The 19,906-nt window shown below is 43.9% G+C and overlaps 1 protein-coding gene across 1 annotated transcript in view; it reads right to left on the reverse strand.

Annotated features, from left to right (window-relative positions):
* EHD1 (EH domain containing 1) overlaps positions 1 to 19,460 on the reverse strand; it is a 1,327,734-nt gene extending 1,308,274 nt beyond the window's left edge. The window contains exon 1 of the mRNA XM_085625542.1: positions 18,518 to 19,460. Coding sequence (XP_085481668.1) covers positions 18,518 to 18,915 — 398 coding nt within the window. The 5' untranslated portion in view covers positions 18,916 to 19,460. The remainder of the gene's footprint in view (positions 1 to 18,517) is intronic.
* Between the last annotated feature and the right edge of the window lie 446 nt (positions 19,461 to 19,906).

The raw sequence follows: 19,906 nt of genomic DNA on the forward strand, positions 1-19,906 counted from the left end.
AGCTAGCTCCCCTTAAAGATCGAATAAGGAAACCACAATCTAGACTACTCATCCTTTCATAATTTCACCAGGACAGGATGGGCAGTAACATAGCACATTTATTTATTCATTTTATTAATGCTAATGTTTAAAACAGTATTACTGAATAGCCAATTAAATGTCTCATGGCTATTTCACAGACCGTTTAGACAGGCTCAAAAGAAATTGAGAAAGAGAGAGAAAACATAATTTTGCCTACCCTTAATTCGTAGAGGAGCTAGCCTCCTCCCCCCATTTTTGACAGTAGGAAACCTGTAACAGGTTTCATTCTGTCAACACTATCAACCCCAATTTGTAACAACTAGGCATAAACAAACTCTGAGGAGCTAAATAGCACATTGAGCTAGCTAAAGAACATATTCCTTTAGCAAATGTACAAGTGTAACACGAGGGCACATGAATTCAAACTAAATCCCCATTGTTTTCTTAATTCAGCCCTAAAAGCATTAGTGCGATATATATGGCAGAGCCATTGTCTTAATAAGAGCTCACATATACCATTATTATTCAATTATTCAATCTGTTCATATGAGTGAACAAAAACTTGCTTTTGCCAAAAAAAGTAAGCACAACCTCTTTCTGTCCCTGCTCTGCCATTTCGTCTTTCAAATGTCGAAATGTCAAAGCAAACGTTGCGCTGAGCCCTGCTTCTAAATGTAGAACTTCGACCTTTAACCTATTCGCAGCTGTCCCATCTTGTGTGCAAGGTTTTCATGCAGTTTTACCAATTCAAAGTGACCCTGGAGACTGAGAGCGCAACAGCAAACCCACTCCATTCCTGCCTACCAGCAATTCAGAGGTAAACTTAACTTCTGTCCGTTTTTTTTTTACATATTTATATTTGTAAGCAGTGTGCTGAGTGCTTGTCTAGCAGTATAGAGGTCAGATATTCATTCTATACTTGCATATGTGCATTTACTGGACCCTAAGGCAGTTTAAAAGCTGCTCTGATTGGAATAACCTCATTTTAATAGGGAATTTTACTCAATTTCAACTTTGATGTTTGGGGCACTTAAAAATGAATATCCTGCAATGTTTTTGCATAATAGTCATCCCCAGAATGTCCTCTACATATCCCAGAGATGTGGTATCAGAAATGTATAATGTATACCCTTATAAAAATAAGTTTTGTACGCCTGGGTAAAGTGATATTTCACATGTAAGTGACCCCCTATTGCTGTATAGCACGGCTTAAATTCAATTTGGATGCTAGGAGGTCACAGCATCATTATTAGGCATTATAAATATTACAAAACGAATTTAATGCACCTATTTTAAATATAAAAAAATTAAATAATAAATCCAATCATTTTGATGAGTCCACATATGAAAAGCAAGCTGCATCCCTTTGCCTATCATATTTAAACGCATTCATTCACAGCCCTAAGCACAGAAGCTTAACTTGAAAGTCTGCGCCAGTTTTAAATAAAGGACAGTCATTATTATTTAACATCAAAAACCACTCTTATTATTTAAAAAGGTATTCAGAAAAGAAATCCCTACTGTCAATCTGTCCTCTGTTTATCAAAAATAATTAAACTATATTTCTAACTTTTAAAACAGCAGTCTGAAATGAAGGATTTTACACCGTGTTTGCACTGACTTAAGGGGTAGTGACTTCAGCTGTTTTGTTTGTGTGGCCTGGAGTCAGAAAAACCCACGTGGTGACACAGCTGCTGGACACGTAAAGGCGTCGAATTCACACGCCTTTCAAGTCAGCCTTTCGAGCCAGCACAAATCCGTCTTTCTGTAATGTGTATTTTAGTTAAGCAACAACCAACTCACTCAGATAATGTGAATGCCTTTTAATACCTAATACAGAAGGATAAATGCTGTGACATTTTGTATCTTAATTTATTTATTGCAAAACACACAATTTCGTTTTTTGAAGCTTTTTTATTCCTATTCAATGTGGATTCTAATTTTATCTTACATTGTGGCAATTTGCACACATGTATAGTGTCTTACTCTGTCAATTTAATGATAGCGTGCAGCTATTTAGCATATATTATACAATTCATTGCTGGATTCTTTTTAAAATATATTTTATTTTAATGATGTTTTGCATAACAGAATGATGACAAAAACAAACATTGAGCTCATTCCAGGCATTTTCAAAACGGTGTCATACACATAATACAGGGCACTTCAGGCTAGCCATTCTTGCACCAAGAGCGCAATCGCTACTTACTCACACAAGTACCACTAATGACAAACCACAGACATTCAAACACACATTTAACCCACAGATCAACACTTAAGCCAGAAACAAAAGACAGCCCACAGACTGTACTTAAACCAAACCATTTGTAAATACTAGTTGTAAGTCATATTCACTAGATTTGGCTGGCATAACACCAAGAAAAAAACGCTCTGCATATCACCACTTATGAATGTTACTAAGTGCACAGACCAGGATCCTTTCTACGTACATATTTAGTTCCTCGGGGTACTAGTCACCAAGGAAGAAATACGTTTTTATACCCAACCCTAGTTAAGTATCCCCTCTAGGGGAGCCGGCTAATTCAATACAAGTTCCAAAGGGTACCTACAAGAAAGCAACACATTCTACGATGTGTGCTAAGAACAGGCATGCCAAAAATATTGCAGCATATACAATACTATACACAAAGTAGCACTTAACTCAAAGTGTGCCGTTCAAGTTTACAAAAGTTTATCATTACCTGCCTACATAAACTGCAGTTTACATATTTCCAAATTCCAAATATTGGCCAATTTCCATACAAATCCAAAAAGCGTCGCAACAAACGACCTTACCAAGCACAAGTTTTCAGATTCTAACTGCCAAGTTCTGAGTGACCAAACGGTCATTTTTAGAATACTCACGCCAAACATGTTCTCAGTCAGGAGTGGTAAGCAGTTGGAGGAGTCCAATCAGGAAGACTCCTGAAATATACTGGGCTGCAGAAACAGAATATCCGTTTTAGGGTACCTTTTTACTAGAGTCCTGTGCTGACCTCCTCAGTAGATTCCTGTCTCCCATCAGGATCACTCCCTTGGATAGCCACTTCTCTGATGAGCCTCACAGAGGACACCGATTGTAGAAATCAAAACCTTCTCAGGGGCTTCACTGATACACCTGGTCCTTTTAAACCAACAAAGAAGAGATTGGCACAGAAGCTGTAATATAAAAGACATCTTTTTATTTAACCTCTAAAGAGGGAAAAAATGTGTCACACAGTATTCTCAAATCACTGTATGAGACATTTTCTAAGGAGTACAGAGAACAGGGGCATTATATAACCACACAGGGGCTGAAAAAAGGCAGTACAAGTACACATGAGAAGAGTTATGCACATAGATGGTCATACAGAAACTGCACAGTCAACAAGTAGGAGGAGTAATAAGTTGCATCAGTTAGAACAGCCTGACAGTTCTATACTAGGAACAGGTGCACTCTACTAGCTAAGCACATCTGAGCATGTGCAAGACTCTGGGAGAGGGAAACAGCAAATGGCCAGCACATAGCTAACTAAAACGGCTGCCAAGTACAAAATGGCTTTATGCAATCTTCAACAACCCACATAAACGCTTTTTTGTTGTTGAATTTGTATAATACGGAACCACATTCTGACAAAAAACTGGTTTCTTGCTGCATGTTGGTTTTATGTACTCCTAAGAATTAACGTCTTAATCACAAATGCGATTGTCTTTTTAGTCCTTTCTGATTTTCATAATAAAATCTGACTTATGTTAAGATTTTTTAATGCTCAATATGATGTACATGTGATTGAAGGTTTTTATTAAATTGAATATATAAGTGTTTCGATATCCTGCGAAATTGTGCTCCTGTTAGGTTTTCTTTATATATGCGAGTGGATGACGTGTGTTTTTAAGATAAGCGCATCTAAAGGGAATTATACACTTGACATTTAAGTCTTATTTGGTGCCCTCTCCCGTTGGTTTGTGGGGCCCCTCTCTTTGTATTATAGTTTCCACTGTTGCGCCTCAAGATATTGCGACCGAGTTGGCAGAATCTTATGCGCCCTTTTATTAGGCTCGACCTTTAGCAGACGCTATTCAAATAGAGTAATACCTTGAAGAGGTAACTATCCCAAACCTGTTGGGGTAAGACCTTTAGATTTTAGAGGAGGATGTGGGATCATCAGAAGTACTGGCAACCATTGGCAATTTAAAGACATGGTAAACCACTGGACTGGCCCTAATGGCCTACCAGCAGACATTTTTAATAAGAGCGCCGAACTCCTGGGTCCATACTTGGTCAAGATGTTTTGTGAAGCTAAAGAGGTGGGAGCCCTCCAGTTAGACCTCCGAAGTGTCACTACTTTAGTGCTCCACAAACCCGGTAGGCCTGAAACACAATGCAGATTATACCGTCCAATCTCCCTCCTGAACATTGAGATGAAAATATTAGCGGCTATGAAAGCCGTTGATTAGTAATCCAATACACCTGGACCAATCAAGTTTTATGCCTAATAGGCAAACCATGTTCAACCTCCGCCAACCATATAATTGTTTGTGGTGGTTCGAAATAAGGAAGAGCACCATATAATCCTGTCGTTAGATGCCGAAAATGCATTGGATGCTAACCACTGGCTCTTCCCCGAAACAGGCCTTGGTGAAATTTGGGTCTGGTCCCAAATTTTAGCATGGATCAACCTACTATATAAGAACCTGTTTGTCAGAGTAAATGGTGGGCTCTCCACTGAGTTTCCCCATAGAGAGGCGTACGAGACAAGGGTGCCCACTATCGCCTCTTGTTTGCCCCAGTGCTATGCCCCAGCTTGCATAGGCGGGGCACACCAGAACTTAGCAGCATTTAAGACAATGGAGGGGGGAAACGAGTAATGAACTGATATCGTTGTATGCCAATGATATCCTCCTATATACAACCAAGCCAACTGAGACACTCCCTGTTATATTCCAAATATTTGAACACTAAGGGGCACATGCAGCCTATTGCATTAACTGGGACATGACCGGCCTCTACTCTGCAGGTGGCCCTTTCACAGAACAAGATTGTCCCCAAAGTTGCAAATTGATAGGCGGGGATATAAGGATTTGGGGATTTACGTGACCTCCAATGGTCTGGATCACACTATTTGGAGTAGTTACAGACTTCCATGAGGACTAACACAGGTGGAGGACGCTGCCTCCAACGCCATTAGGACGGGCGGCCATGTATAAAATGGTAACACTCCTGAAACGCCAAATACATACCAAAAGATCCTGGAAGACCCGTTAGCCAGAATAGACAGTGAAGTCTGTCCACTGTTGTGGAATGGAAGCCACCCTGGAGTGGACTGGGAACCTGCAAAAAAAACAAAAACCATAATATATTAATTATCTACTGGCGGTCGCCAGTAGATAGTTATAGTTCGGATCGTGTTTCCATAGGAAATCTGAAAATTCTATTTTGAATAACTTTGGCGCCGGTTGACGAATCCTCGCGAAATTTTCAAAACTAATGGGGCGCTCCGTTCAGCTCCTACCCTGAAAGTCTCTGGGTGATTCGTCAAGCGGGGGCCGAGAAAAAGGGGGTTCCCAAAACGCGTTTTCCCCATGCATTTTCCCATAGGACCTTTAGTCGAAGGTACACCCCCGAACGGCTGAACAGAAATATTTGAAATTTGGCAGAGAGGTAGTCCTCTGGTCAGGGAAGTGCCTTTTGCAGGTCTGGTGTAAATCTATTCAGTATTTCCTGAGAAAATAGCATTTAAAAGCATACAAATATCTATACGCGCGCAACGTGCGTGCACGGTGCCGCGAGCGAAATTCTGATTGGTTGTTAGATGTCAGTCAACATTCGAATCGGTCGAAATCAGGAACTGTCGGCCGCCATTTTGTCTGTCGGACTGAAAAGGAAAGGTGGAAAAAAGGTGGAAAATGTGAAAAGGGGGCAGGGAAGAGAGTTCCTGACCCCCTAGCCTTTGTCAGGGGGGTCACAGAAGGACCCCCAAGAGTGATAAACATTTAAATTTTTTCGAAAAAAATCACGGGGTGCGCGCACAGTGCGTGCCCGGTACGCACCGCGCGCGCACGGTGCGCTTGCGCGCGAAGCGCATCGTGCGCGCACGGTGACAAACCTTTAAAAAAAATATATTAATAAATACATAACTTAGCATTTAAAAAACCGTACAAATTCACTTAAAAAACCATAGGTTTCACACACATTTCCCTCGTAAAAAACCAATGAAATTCCCCTGTTATAGTTAGTTCAGATAACTATAACTCGCGCGACCGCCACTCTATCACAAGGATGCTGTCATGAGTGATGTAATATGTGACGTCATGAGCAGTGGATTGCGGGCGTGCGAGTTATAGTTATCTGAACTAACTATAACGGGGGAATTTCATTGGTTTTTTATGAGGGAAATGCCCACCTAACTATAACCTGTGTGAACCCTATGGTTTTTTAAGTGAATATATATATATATTAAATCAAGGATGAAAAACTGAACGAGCCTACATAAAATTCAAAGCGCAGGATTATCGAGACCTGATAAAGGGTCGAGTTCCAGGTCTGAAAGGCTTCCCAAAGGAGTTAAGTGCATTCAAGCACAGGTGGTGCCCCCCTTGAGGGAACTCTATAGGTGTGCCAGAGGATACCAGAAAACCTGGTCCGGACTGGATTGTCCCAATTTACACGGAAGGGAGGCATGTGGATCCTATCGCCCGATACCCATGATAAATATAAAGGCAAATTACAGACTGGACCGGAGACATGGATTGGTGTATGCAAGCCGAGAGGGTGATCTACGAACTTAGAGGTTGCCCAGGGAAATGGACTAAAATATGGGGCCCATGGAATGAGTATAGAGGCCTTTTATGTACCCCCTTTGTGGAGGACGCCCCGTACAATGTGGATAGGACGTCCCCCTGATGACTTAATATCATCATTATGGATCCAAATGTCATTGTTATCCTTTATTTTCATTTATGGGTCGTATATGTGATGCATTTTTTTTTACATGTGGTGCTATTCCTGACGATTGCTCCCTTTTAGGTTGCTGTTTTTATTGTATTGTTATTTTGTGATAAGAAAAAAAAAAGTATATATATATATATATATATATATATATATATATATATATATATATATATATAAATATATATTCACTGAAAAAACCATAGGTTTCACACACGTTATAGTTACGAATTAGCATTTAAAAAACCTTGCAAATTCACTTAAAAAACCATAGGTTTCACACAGGTTATAGTTAGCTGGACATTTCACTCGTAAAAAACCAATTAAATTCCCCCGTTATAGTTAGTGCAGGCAACTATAACTCACGCGACCGCAATCCTCTGCTGATGACGTCAGATATTACATCACTGTATTTAGACACTTATTTACCCATGTCTTCTTCCATTAATCTTTAGCTATACATATATTACAAATATTTATTTTTCATAAAGACACATGTCATCAGCGATGTAATATCTGACATCAGCAGAGGATTGCGGTCGCGTGAGTTATAGTTCGTAACTAGAACGTGTGTGAAACCTATGGTTTTTTTTAGTGAATTTGTAAGGTTTTTTTAAATGCTAATTTATGTATGTATTATATTTTTTATATATTTACTTTACAATAAACTACCTATGTATATAGTTATAGATTAACTGTATCCTGTAATATGGAATGGCTCAGCTCTTTTTTTTTAATTTGGATAAAGTTGAACAGCATAGTTAATATCTTCTATAAACTTATAAACAGTTTAAAATGTTTTTTTTTTTTTAAAGGGTTTTCACGGTGCGCGCACCGTGCGCGCACCCCGCGATTTTTTGAAAAAAATAAAATGTTTTTTTCACCCTTCGGGGTCGTTCAGGGACCCCCTGACAAAGGCTATGGGGTCAGGAACTCTCTACCCTACCCCCTTTTCACGTTCTCGACCTTTCTTTTTCACTGTCACACACAAAATGGCGTCCGACACTTCCTGATTTCGACAGATTGGAATGTTGACTGACATCTAACCACCAATCAGAATTACGCTCGCGGACATTTGGTGCGCGCATATAGATATTTATGTACTTTTAACTGCAATTTTCTCAGGAACTACTGAACAGATTGACACCATATATGCAAAAGTCACATGCCCGACCTCAGGACTACCTCTTTGCCAAATTTCAAGTAATTCTGTTCAGCCGTTCGGGCTGTACCTTCGACTAAAGGTCCTATGGGAAAATGCATTTGGGACCCCCTTTTTTCTCAGCCCCCGCTTGACGAATCACCCCGAGACTTTCAGGGTAGGAGCGGAGCGCCCCATTAGTTTTGAAAATGTCACGAAGATAAGTCAACCGGCGCCAAAGTTATTCAAAATAGAATTTTCAGATTTCCTATGGGAACTCGGTCCTAACTATAACTATCTACTGGCGGTCGCCAGTAGATAATATATAGGCAAAAATATTGATGAGGATGCTAGCAAACCCTATGTTGTGGATAGTGACAACCCAGGTGAAGATGCCGTTAGATGCAGAGAAGGCATCCGACTCCATGGAATGGTCGTAACTGCAGGCAGTATTGGAGAAGATGGGATTCGGCAGTTCATTTCTGAGGTGGGTGAAATTGCTCTACCAAGATCCTGTTGCCCAATTGAGGAAGAATGGAGTGCTGTCTGAGGATATACAAATAAAGAGAGGAACTAGGCAGGGATGAACGCTTTCCCCGCTATTCTTCTGTGGCTCTTTGAGCTGGATCCGGAAAGATGCCCAGATCAGGGCTTTGTGTTGGGACCATGGATGAGAGAACACAATATCCTTCCAAGCGGATGACATATTGTTTCTGACAGAGCCCAACCGGTCCATGTGGCGCATTTTGGAGATGTTTCGGATCTACGGGAAGTATACTGGGCTTCGCATCAACTGAGGAAAATCAGTGGCATATCAAATAACAGAGGGGTGCCCTCCGACAGAGCTTCTTGGTCCAGTGGAAATCAGAAGGTTTCAAGTATTTAAGTATCTAGGCAATTTCTCAGAGATAACCTGAGAAGGATTATAGAGGCCTGCAAGCAATGATATGGGCAACTGGCGCAGCCTCCCACTGTTCTTTCTAGGCAGGGCAGTGTGGTTTAAAATGATCTACCTCCCCAATTTCCAGTTCATCCTCCAGAACACACTCTTTGCAGTGCCAAAAAGGTTTTTCAGGCAGGTAGACTGTCACAAGAACACTGCTTTGGAATGGGCCCCCGTATTGCTCCAAGTACGTTAGCCAGAAAGGCCTGGGATGGGATGGGCACATTGCCTTGGCAAATCTAAGGCTGTAATATTGAGCGGCACACCTGTAGTGGTGAACAACTGGGTGTTCTCCAGTCAGACAGAGCTGTCTCTTTTGGCAGAAAGGAGGGTGATGGACCCAGTGGGATACCTGTGCTACCTGTATGGGGTGGGGGGGCGGGGGAAGAGAGGGAACATCGCAAGGCCTTCAGACACTGGGGCTTGATATTTGCTAGAGGGCCAGAGTCTCATGCTCTGCAAGATGTGGGTCACGCTGGCAACTCCCCTATGGGAAGCAGATGTGTTGAATTTTGCCCAGGCCGATATTGCCCGGGGGACCCCATACCCTGGCCATGTTGTCACAACTGCGGGGGGAGCCCCTTAGGCCCCCACGGTCCCTGCCAGCTCCACACCTGCTGCAGAAGCCAGCATTGCTTTTGGGCAGAGGGAGCTTCAAACATGCTTCCATCAAGCGGACCGGATTTTTCTTAGCTTGGCGGGAGAAGTGCTACCGCCAGGCCATAGCAAACTGCAAGGTCCCGGGGCGGGGACACTGGGATATTGCTGAGAGTGGTGGTCCCCAATGCCATTTACAGCTCCACGAGGGGGACCACGCGGCCCCCTCTTCAACAGTATTTTAGCCCTAGGGAGGTGGTGGTTTCCAAGGCAGTGTGGAGGAGGCTGAAGCCCCACCCCCACACTTTACTTTTAAATTTAGCCCCAGGATGAAGTGGCGGGTCACCAGGGCTGCGGGGGCACCTATGCCCCCTGCATTCGATCTATAATCCCCTGGGAGGTGGCGGTTTCCAGGGCAGGAGGGAACCCACAAGGGTCCCCACGAATCGCATTTTTTCCATTGCCCTCAGGATCTGGCCCACCCAGGGGCTTTAAGAAAAAGCACGGGAGCCGGCGCTTTGTGTTTTTTTTGGTGCAATTCGCGGATCCACCGCGCAACCGGCTAAAGATTTTAAAAGAAAAATGCTTTTTTTGGCCTTGGGGGACCTTGTGGGACCTCCTAAGCAGGCCTTTGTTTTGTCTTTTTTTTTTTTTTAATAACCTTTTTTCTTGTGACTCGGTTCAACCGAGTCACTTCGAGTTTAAAGTGTTGGCAGCCAATCAGATTGCAGGCACGAGATTGGGTGGGTTTGCGTGCCCAGGTGTATACCTGAGAAATGTTTACATTTCTCACGAACTACTGAACAGATTTACACCTTTTACCAAAAGAGTGCTTTCTGAACCAAGATCTATCCTTTGCCAAATTTGGTGTAATTCCGTTCAGCAGTTCGGGCTGTATCCATCTCTAAAATTTCCGAAGTAAATTAACATGGAGAAAACATGTTTTGGGACTCCCCCTTTTTCTCAGCCCCGCTTGATGTTTCACCCCGAAACTTTCAACACAACAGCTTAAGTGAGTGGGCCATTCGTTTAGAAAATTTCGCAAAGGTTCATCAAACGGCGCCAAAGATATTGGCAAAAGAAAAAATGCTTTTTCAATAAAAACAAGGTCCCAACTATAACTACCTACTGGCAGTAGGTAATTAATATATATCTATCTAACTCAACATTCAGGCAGAGCAAGTAGTCCCCTTCTTAGTAGTGCTTCTTAAAGCACTTTTTCTGTTGATAAAATATGGTCTGGTGACAGATGCACTAGGGGGAGGCTCCCTTCACCATCCCGTTCGCAGACCACGAAACAACCAGAATGAGCCCGCATTGCAAGTGGGACTAGGGATGGTCCCCTATTGAGCTGCTGCTGGCGCAACCGAGCCATGATTTACCTTAACTGACATGCAGCGGCCTAATGAGCATGAAAGGTTGGAGGCCAGTCGGAGCAGGAGACCATAAGTGGAGCAGGGTGCACACCCAATGCCACAACTAGGGCCCGCTGCAACAGCAACACTGATGAGTGGTCACAGGAACAAGGGGGCTAGAGTTGGAGTGCTGCGGCTGAGTTGAGTGGCTTAAGGTGTGAGCTCGCCCTCCAGACAAGACTTGGCTGTCTTCAGAAGAGAGTGATATGGACAGCTGCGATTGGTGACGGAGCCAGAGAAGTTGGCCATGAAGTGAGAGGAACTGCGTGACATGGTGCAGTGGGGCTGCCGTGGAGAGCAGGGCAGTGTAGCTGTTCCCAGCTGAGGAGGTGGAATTGCTGCAGGGACTGAGTTGGCAAGTGGAGGCCAGGCCGAGCAGGCACTGCGAAGGCCAACCCTGCTGATTGGGATCAGCTATCTGCGCTGGGGGACTTGCAGTGGTTCCGGATAGTGGTCCCGGACTTGGTGGGGGAGCCGTGTTGACACCTGGAGGCGGCTCCTGAGGTGTGAGGACCCGTGGACACTAAGCAATGTGAAGGAGGAAGAGCTACTGGTGCCTACGTGGGGACCTTTCCTGGAGGTGCTATTGCAGGCCTTAGGGAGAACACAACGGGTCTAGGGCAATGTGAGGGGGAGCGCCGGAGAACTACAATGGGAAAGTGATGGACTGTGAGCACGATAGGATGCACTGGGCTCCCCCCCCCCCACTTTTTTTTTTTTTTTTTTTTTTTTAACACCGCTGACAGTGAGACCTGGTTGGAGCTGGAGTTCAGGAGCGGTGATGGCTGGTGACCAGAGCACTAGAGGAGGAGAGGATTTGTTGTCCACTCTGAGCCATCAGAGTGTGCATGCTGGCACAAGGGAGGCCCCCTACCTAGGGTATCTTGCTGGACTGAAACTGTTAGCTGTATTTGGTGACTGCTCAGGATAGACCGACAGGTCCTTGCGTGCCATGCATGAGACCAAGATGGAAAGGTAAACCGACCGTGACAGGGAGGTCCCACCGCCTGCTGAGGGGAATCCTCCCAACTCATCACAGGCCTCTGGTATCAAAGGGAACCAGAACAGACTCTGTGTCTATAAATATAAATCTTCTATGTGCGGGTCTCTGTAAGGTGACTGAGAGGGCACTGGCAACTGAACAAACGATGGCTGAGCTACAGGCGAAGATGCAGAGCACAGTTAAATCTCTTGCAGACCTCTTGCACCAAATGGATAACAGGTTGGAGGACATGGATTGACGGTCCTGTAGAAATGATATGTTAATTACATGTATAAAAGCGTGTTGCTGCCCTAGCAACAGAGCTTCCCAGTGCTAACCACAGAACCGGAGTACCACACCAAGGGAGCAGCAAAAGGGGATCAGGATCTCTTAATAAATGAAAAGCTAGGCTTTTAGCTTTTTCCTGGAATCAAAATGAGTCTGGGAATTTCGAGAGGCAAACTGTTCCAGAGGGCCGGAGCTAAAACTCAGAAGGAGTGGCAACCTGCTCGTTTCCTATAGAACAGTGGAGTCTCTGACAAATTTAGCTCAGCCGAGCAGAGTGCTCGGTTTGGAATGTAAGGTTGCGTTAGATCAGACAGGATGGGAGCACCTTTAGCATTCATAATGTGCCGTGAAGGGCATGGCTTGAAGCGTCAAGATGGTAATCACACTCTAAGAGTGCCCCTCTTCCCTCCGTCATCCTCTCTTATCCATTGCTATTAGACTCATGCTGCTGAGCCCATGACTTGCATAAGGCAGATCCCTAGACTCCACTGCCACTTTATCAGCCTTGAGGCAAGAGAAGTGCCCTTATTGTCTGCCATACCCGCAGGTCCGGTGTTTCTACCATCATGGCGGCCATCACCACATATTAGCTGCCATAGTCACCCGACCCCACAAGCCGCCTTTTTTGTAATTTCTCCACCTGCCGTTGGACCAGAGCGATCCTCATTGTTCTCCAACCCTCAGTATCTATCTACTCCCTGAACTAGATACCATCGGGCCAGGCACAAAGATCAGGTCTACCCAGACCTCGGCGAGAGCAAGGCGGCCGGCGCTGCATAGAGGGGGGGGGGGGTAAGTGAGCCCCCCGCTGACGCAGTGCCAAAACAACCTCCACAACATCTTTGACGTCAGCCTGCCCTACTTCCTGCCAACCTGCACTTTCCGATGCTCCCCGGGCCCTGGAGCGAGGCTTGCCGCAGCGGAGGATACGGCCCTACGGCCGGACGCAAGTCCTGTTCTCCGTCCACCTCTGCCCCCCGCACCCTGGATGGGGCCCCATCTGCGACTGGCAGAATTGTTTGAGGCCTACCCGGCCTTTTGAGAGACAATGGTGGCCTGCACCAGCCCAGAAGTAACGGGAGATGTGTGAGGCTCCCTCCTCTTGCCGGTGCGACACAGGAGCAAATCTCCACAACACCATCGGCACCTGCCGACCCTCACAGATTGCACATTGAAGGGCAGTGATTCCGCACGCTCCCCTGGGCCCAGGGGAGAGACCTACTGCCACCACTTTGACAGAAGACCCAAAGGCCTGTTTGACCTGCCACTGGTAGGGAGAGGGCTGTGTCTGCCGAGCACTCTTAAGCTTCTTGTGCCAGCCGCACCGGATGCCCCTCACACCTTGGAGTTCAGAGTGGCAGTGCCAGTGCATCCGAGGCCTTCAATTGCGGTGCACCTCTGGCCTGGAGCTTCACACATGGAGCGGGGAGGCCCTTAGTCCACAGTGAACCTGACAAATACACTGGGGATCACATTACGTACACACCACGTTCAGTGCCTAAACCTAACCATGATCAGCCCCCATAACTACTGCATTCAGTCAACAAATAAAAAACAGCACAAGTGCTGCATCACGTCCATAGACAGAACTGTCCACTTGTTATGCTGAGGAGCAGATCTATCAGCATTGATACCAGACACTCTGCCACCCTAACTACTGTACCCCCTGAAGTTAGCGTCTGGGGATGTTTGCACCCCCCTCCCCTTTTCCTCTCATATTGTTGTGACCTGGATCGAAGCAGAGTTGGGCCCAGAGAGGGTCCCATATCCACTTTTTTCCTGGACCTGGGGCGCTTCCGACCACTCGTGGGGGGCTGGTGTTTGACACGGACGAGACAAATTGGGATCAGGAGTGATACTGGTGGCTACGTGCCACTCCCACTGGCTTTGGGAAGATTTAGGGCAGAGAAAAGACCAGCTGGCACTTAGAGGATGCAAGATGGGAATGTAGGTGTTTAACCCTGCATCATTCAATAGGTTTGACTCCTCACTCGAATAAACGTGCTTGCTACTAGTTGGTTGTATCCTTTTTTCCACTACCAAATTTGGATTGGTGGCTAGACTTACACACTTGCAGGGTCTCACATTTCACCTGGTCCTGAAGAAAGCCACGGCACCTCTGCGGAGGGCATTGAGGCTGAAACATGTCGACCAACTGACCATTTTTAGACCACGTTAAGTTGAATTTTCCTACCATGGCCAACATTCTTAGATTTGAATCCGGACCCCAGGGTGCCCTATTAAAAGTAATCTTCAACACACCAGGGAGTTAGTTTTAGTCACACTGTCACTCTCTTCACACACTCCCTCCTCGCCCAGCTCATCTGAAGGTTTTAGTAAACCTCCTCACCATCATAAATGAAAACATCCCTGAGCTCCTCCCTCCCAGTGAGGGGTCATAGCACGCACTGCGACTAGGTTCGCAGTGCGAGGAGATTCCTGATGATGAAGCATGCCACCTGCAGGTGGGTGAGGGAATTAGTCCTTTAAAAAAGGGACCTCTTTGCACTCCGTTGTTACTAGTCCGACCCAGGGTAGCCTGTTTGTATTGCCATATTTACTATGAGGGGGTTGCCCCTGCAGGTTGATAAACCTCCTCAGGCCTTTTTTTGTGTTACATATTAAACACTACGTACCATACACAAAATCGTGCTATAAAAATACAAATTAACATTTATAAAGGTGGACTGAATTCTTAAATATGAATTAACCTGCACATGAATATTTGCTTCCCATTTATGCACACAACAATCTGCATTCCTTTTAACAACATGGCGAAAAGTTAAACGGTTAGATACCAACACATCCAGTAATAAATGCATTTTTATTTGCTAACTTAATTCACAGTATTACTGTTTGAAAAGAAATGTTGCAAAAAAATGAAAATAGCAGTACACAGCCAGTTAAAATGATCAGCTACATACATCAAAATAAGTGTTTGGTGAGTTGTACAAAGGCAATGTTATCTGACAGATAAACAGCAATTATAAACAGTACACAAGATAATAGAATTTGGTAATAAGCCTATTCACAATTACGCGCCTTATGCAACCTTATTTATCATTTTCTTTCTGATAGGATGAAGTCGCACTTCTACCCAATTTTAACCTCCCTGAGTGTGAGAGTCAAGCCTGGATGTCAGAACACTGAGCGGAAATGGAGGAAACCAAGAGGTAAAGAGTTCGGAAAATGGCTGCTCAAGAAGTTTGGTTTAGAAATGATCAGACGTTTCTGGTTGGCAGAGTGTAAATTGGTGGCGAGAATGTAGCAAGTTAAAATGTCGGCAAGGTAAGTTGAGGATACGCAAGGGTGAGCCACTTTTAATACCAGCAACAATAACTTGTAAATACACTGATTTTATTCTATAAGTTGCCTAGCTTTGTGCTAAAGAGTATGGTTGCAAAAATCCACTAGCGAAGCACAACTAAGCTGATTAGTGATGTAGTGTTTCTGCTATGAGCCACTGCCTTTCTACAATACCAAGAATATTAGACTTTCTTTCACAATCAACATGAAGAGCAATTTACTGCCTTGCATACATTATAAGAAGAAAAGTAATCTTGCAAAAGTAGAGGACCCTGGTAGTAACCGTTGGTTAACAAACGCAATTTATTCGAGTTTAGTAGTGTTACAGTGCATCTATGGGAGATATATCTAACCTGAACGTACAGCTGGACAACAGGAATTAACTATCAGTGGGAAATCAATGCACAAGTAACTGTAGAGTAGTAGTATACAGGGGTGTGGAATTCCTATAGGCTGACGCCCAGGACATATTGTTTGGGGTCAAGGGCAACAAGTTTTAATGTGTATTTTGTCCTTGGGACAAGTAGACCCCACCCCCTGCAGCACAAACCCTTTGGCTGCCAGTTTGCAGTAACATATTATAGATCATGGAAGAGCACTGTCTGCAGTCAAGGTAATATCTTTGTCCATATTTTAATGCTGTTCAAACTTGTATTTATGGTTCATTAATTGAAAGCCTTTATTTTTAGGGTGGAGCCTCCAAGTAAATGTAAGCTCTGACTGCACTACTGTCTGTAGTTCCAGTATAAAAAATGTACACACACGTTTTCAAAGTGTAGCAATATGAAGCTATGTATAATGCTCCCAGAATGCTCTCTGATTTTATGCAAATATATGCAGAATCTTGAAAACAAGATTGATGATTCTTTGCTTTCAAAATAAAATATTCATTAAAAATGAAAGCAGGATAAAAAAACATTTCGCTAAACTACTGTAAATTGTCAAGTACCTTTTCTTTGCAGCATCATTTAGTAACATGTGTTGATGCATGAGAATATTTACCCAAAATATTAATAATGTTAAATAAGTGTAACCAGTTTTAATAAGATGTTAAACAAACATTGGCAAAGCCAGAATGTCTGAAATTGGTGGTCAGCTTCTTAGTTTCGTCAATTGTTTTGGCATGGTTTTTCTAAAACCTTATTGGTGTGGGAGCTGCGGGCCCTCACCATTATAACAAACATTGGCAAAAGCAAAAATTGCTTTTTGGTCTAAAAAAAAGCACACTCCGCCACAGTAGTTACTGGCCCTGAACAAAACTACTTTGTTTGCCGATATGCTACTTCTGGAGAGCAGAATGCGGTCACTCTCAGTGAAGCCCACAGATACAGAGAGCGAGAGACAGAATTTTAATCAACGCAAAAGGTCATGGTCCAGGCCAGACCAAATTAGCGGCCCAATCATTTAAGAAAGTCTCAAAAGTGCACCCATCTTATAGGTCCTTGCAGTAAGTGCAGCTATACAGCTCTTGTGAATTCCCAAGAATTTACAGAAGTGCGACAAAAAAAAAAAAAAAAAAAAAAAAAAAAGAGTACTCCTAGAAAATATTTGTGACCTGCATTTTAGCATAAGCAAATATGCATGTGTAGGTTTGCTCATGCGAAAATCTGAGTGTTTGCAGGTTTACTTTCCCTCCAACCACCCCCCCCCCCCCCCAAACTCTGGAAGAAGGGTTACTTTTGCCATGGTCAGGCATACATTTCCAACATTTCTCAGTATGGGAAAAGATTAGAGAAGAGTTGTTGAAAACCCTTAAAACATGCAAGCTAGTAGATTTGCACTGACTCAAAAGGGCATTCTAACTGGAACTATTGCTTACCAGTACCTTTATCCCCAGTATGTAGCTCTGCGGAAACATAAGGGGATTGCAAGTATTCAAACAATTCTATGGTATGATTCCTGGCATAATCAGAGTGGCTATATCAGAGCTCTAATATAATGAGATTGCTGCCATAATTTGTCACCGCACTACATGGCACCAAAGGGACAAGTGGATTTTGTTACAGGACAAGTACATTTATGAAGCAACCTGCCCCATTGACAAGTAGATATTTTATTAAATACCACACCCCTGAGTATAGTGCTTGTATTGTGGTGGGCTACATTTGTCGTTACTGTAAACAGAGAAAAAGTAGGGGTGGAGAAGACTAGATGGCAGCAAGTATATTCAGAAGTTGCTTGAGCCCTGCATTCTAATGCTTCTGCAGACATTTGCTTAAAGTGGTGCTGCATTTACAGTTTGAATAGAACCTCGGCAAGATTCTAAAAAGATATCCTTAAATTGAAAAGGGACAAAGAGCCTCCTTCATAAAATGGGGTGGAAACCAACCTATAATAGGTCACATCAAAAGTTCGTGGGCACCTTGTTAGGCAACAAAACAAAGCAGATACACGCTCCCAATGCCAAGACCAGCTAAAGAGTTTCAAATCAGTCTCAGGAATGTGCATTTACAACATTAATAAGCTTTTACTGGCACAGTATTTGCAATATATATTTCAATGTTTTAATAATATCATGGACGAGTTTAAGAAGTTGCTGGAAATAAAAGATAGCAATTATGTCTACCATAATTGAAAGAGGGTTGGCAACGCGTGCTTTGTCTTTATATAGTTCACTGGAAAACTGATGAGTTTGGCAGCGAAGAGAAACCCTCCAGCCTAATACACATGCATTGCGGGTTTCCGCACCCTAGCATTGTCAATGATATCGTATACATTTTTAAATACAAAAAAGGCAATACTGGTGGCTAACCTATTCTCAAGAACTCAGCTTGGATATTTAAAGGAACTGCAGGCCAGATCCAGATGTCATTGGAAAGTAGTGGACTTTTACATCACCTGGTATTACCAATACATCTCCTTTCTTCTGATGTTGCAACGTAGTGCTTTTCCTCACCTGTTAAGGAAAGCATTGCCGAAAGAATTCAGTTTCCGGAAGGGCTTCTTGGGATCAACAACCAGTGCGTTCCCCGGGATGACGCCCTCTTGGTCGCCATGCATGACAGCAGTGAAGGAGTCCGTAGTAGGTTCTGGTCCGATGCGCATGCCTGGGAAGTCTTGCTCCAGGAGGTGACGGATGAAGCTAGTCTTGCCAGTGCTGTATTGCCCCACTAGTAGCACCATTGGTTTGTTACTGAAGTCAGCTTCCTCTAGAGCCGGTGAGTGAAAGTCATGAAAGCGTGAGGCTTCTTCCAGCGGATAGAGTTTCTGTGCATAGAGAGAGCGGAGGCCCTCAGACACTGTTTGAAATAGAAGTGGCTCCTTTTTGTGCCGGGACTCAGACCAGCGGAACATCGTACAAGTGTTTTTTTGGAGCAAGTTGAGATAAGCACGAAAGACTCCTACTTTTAGCTACTCCCTGGAGTCTAATCAACAATTCATAATTTGAACTAACTAGCAAATAACCTCATTATTAAAAGGATCGTGTCATCTACAAAAGCCAAACACTCGGAGAAACATGCTACTCTCCCTTCACTGGTCTGCGTGACAAATTGTAATCACCGAGTGAACGTAAGACCAAGAACTGATAGACAGAAAACGACACCTCATTGAAATGCGAGAGGCACTAAGGTTCTCGGCTCCTACAAACACGAGCACGCAGATAGAATCCAGCGGAAAGCGGTCAAACTCAAACTGACACCGAGAACTGATAGAAATGCGAAAGACAGACTCGTTGCTACAGCTTCAGGTTTCGTTAAAAAAGACACGAACACGCCACGAGGAACCTCAACGCGCTTCCTTCTCCTCCCAAGTCCCAATACTATATGTGGCGGAATGTAAAACTACCCTTGTCCTCCTCCTCGCGAAACTGTTTCAGCGTGCACGCGGTGTCCAGCGGAACGCGTGAACCTAAACCCTGCAATCTCACAAGGCGTGAAATAGAACCAATTGGAGTTATTATCCGCTGCGCACGCGTAGAACCGCTCCTCCGTTGGAGTCATGTTAAAGTCAGGCAGGACTTGCTACGCAATTTCGTTGACACCGTGGCTACGTCACGAAACGTAAAAACACCCTCAATGCAAGCACTTGTAGGCCGAGCAATTCCAACCGATCTTTTGTAACATTACACTCCAGTTGTCCCTACTTTGGACATAGGATTGTGAACCCCTGTTTAAGCATGGGTGGGAATGACATACATGCCAACATTTTAGAAGAGGAAAGTGGGTAAAAAAACGTTTGCCGGAGAAAGTAGTTCCCCCATTGAGTTATATTTAGGGCTCCCGGTTTTATGGTATTTATTTTTTTATCATTTCCGTCTGTATTTATCCATATTTATTTTTATGTC

The sequence above is a fragment of the Triturus cristatus genome, chromosome 9 (assembly GCF_964204655.1).
Source record: "Triturus cristatus chromosome 9, aTriCri1.1, whole genome shotgun sequence".
Taxonomy (NCBI): domain Eukaryota; kingdom Metazoa; phylum Chordata; class Amphibia; order Caudata; family Salamandridae; genus Triturus; species Triturus cristatus.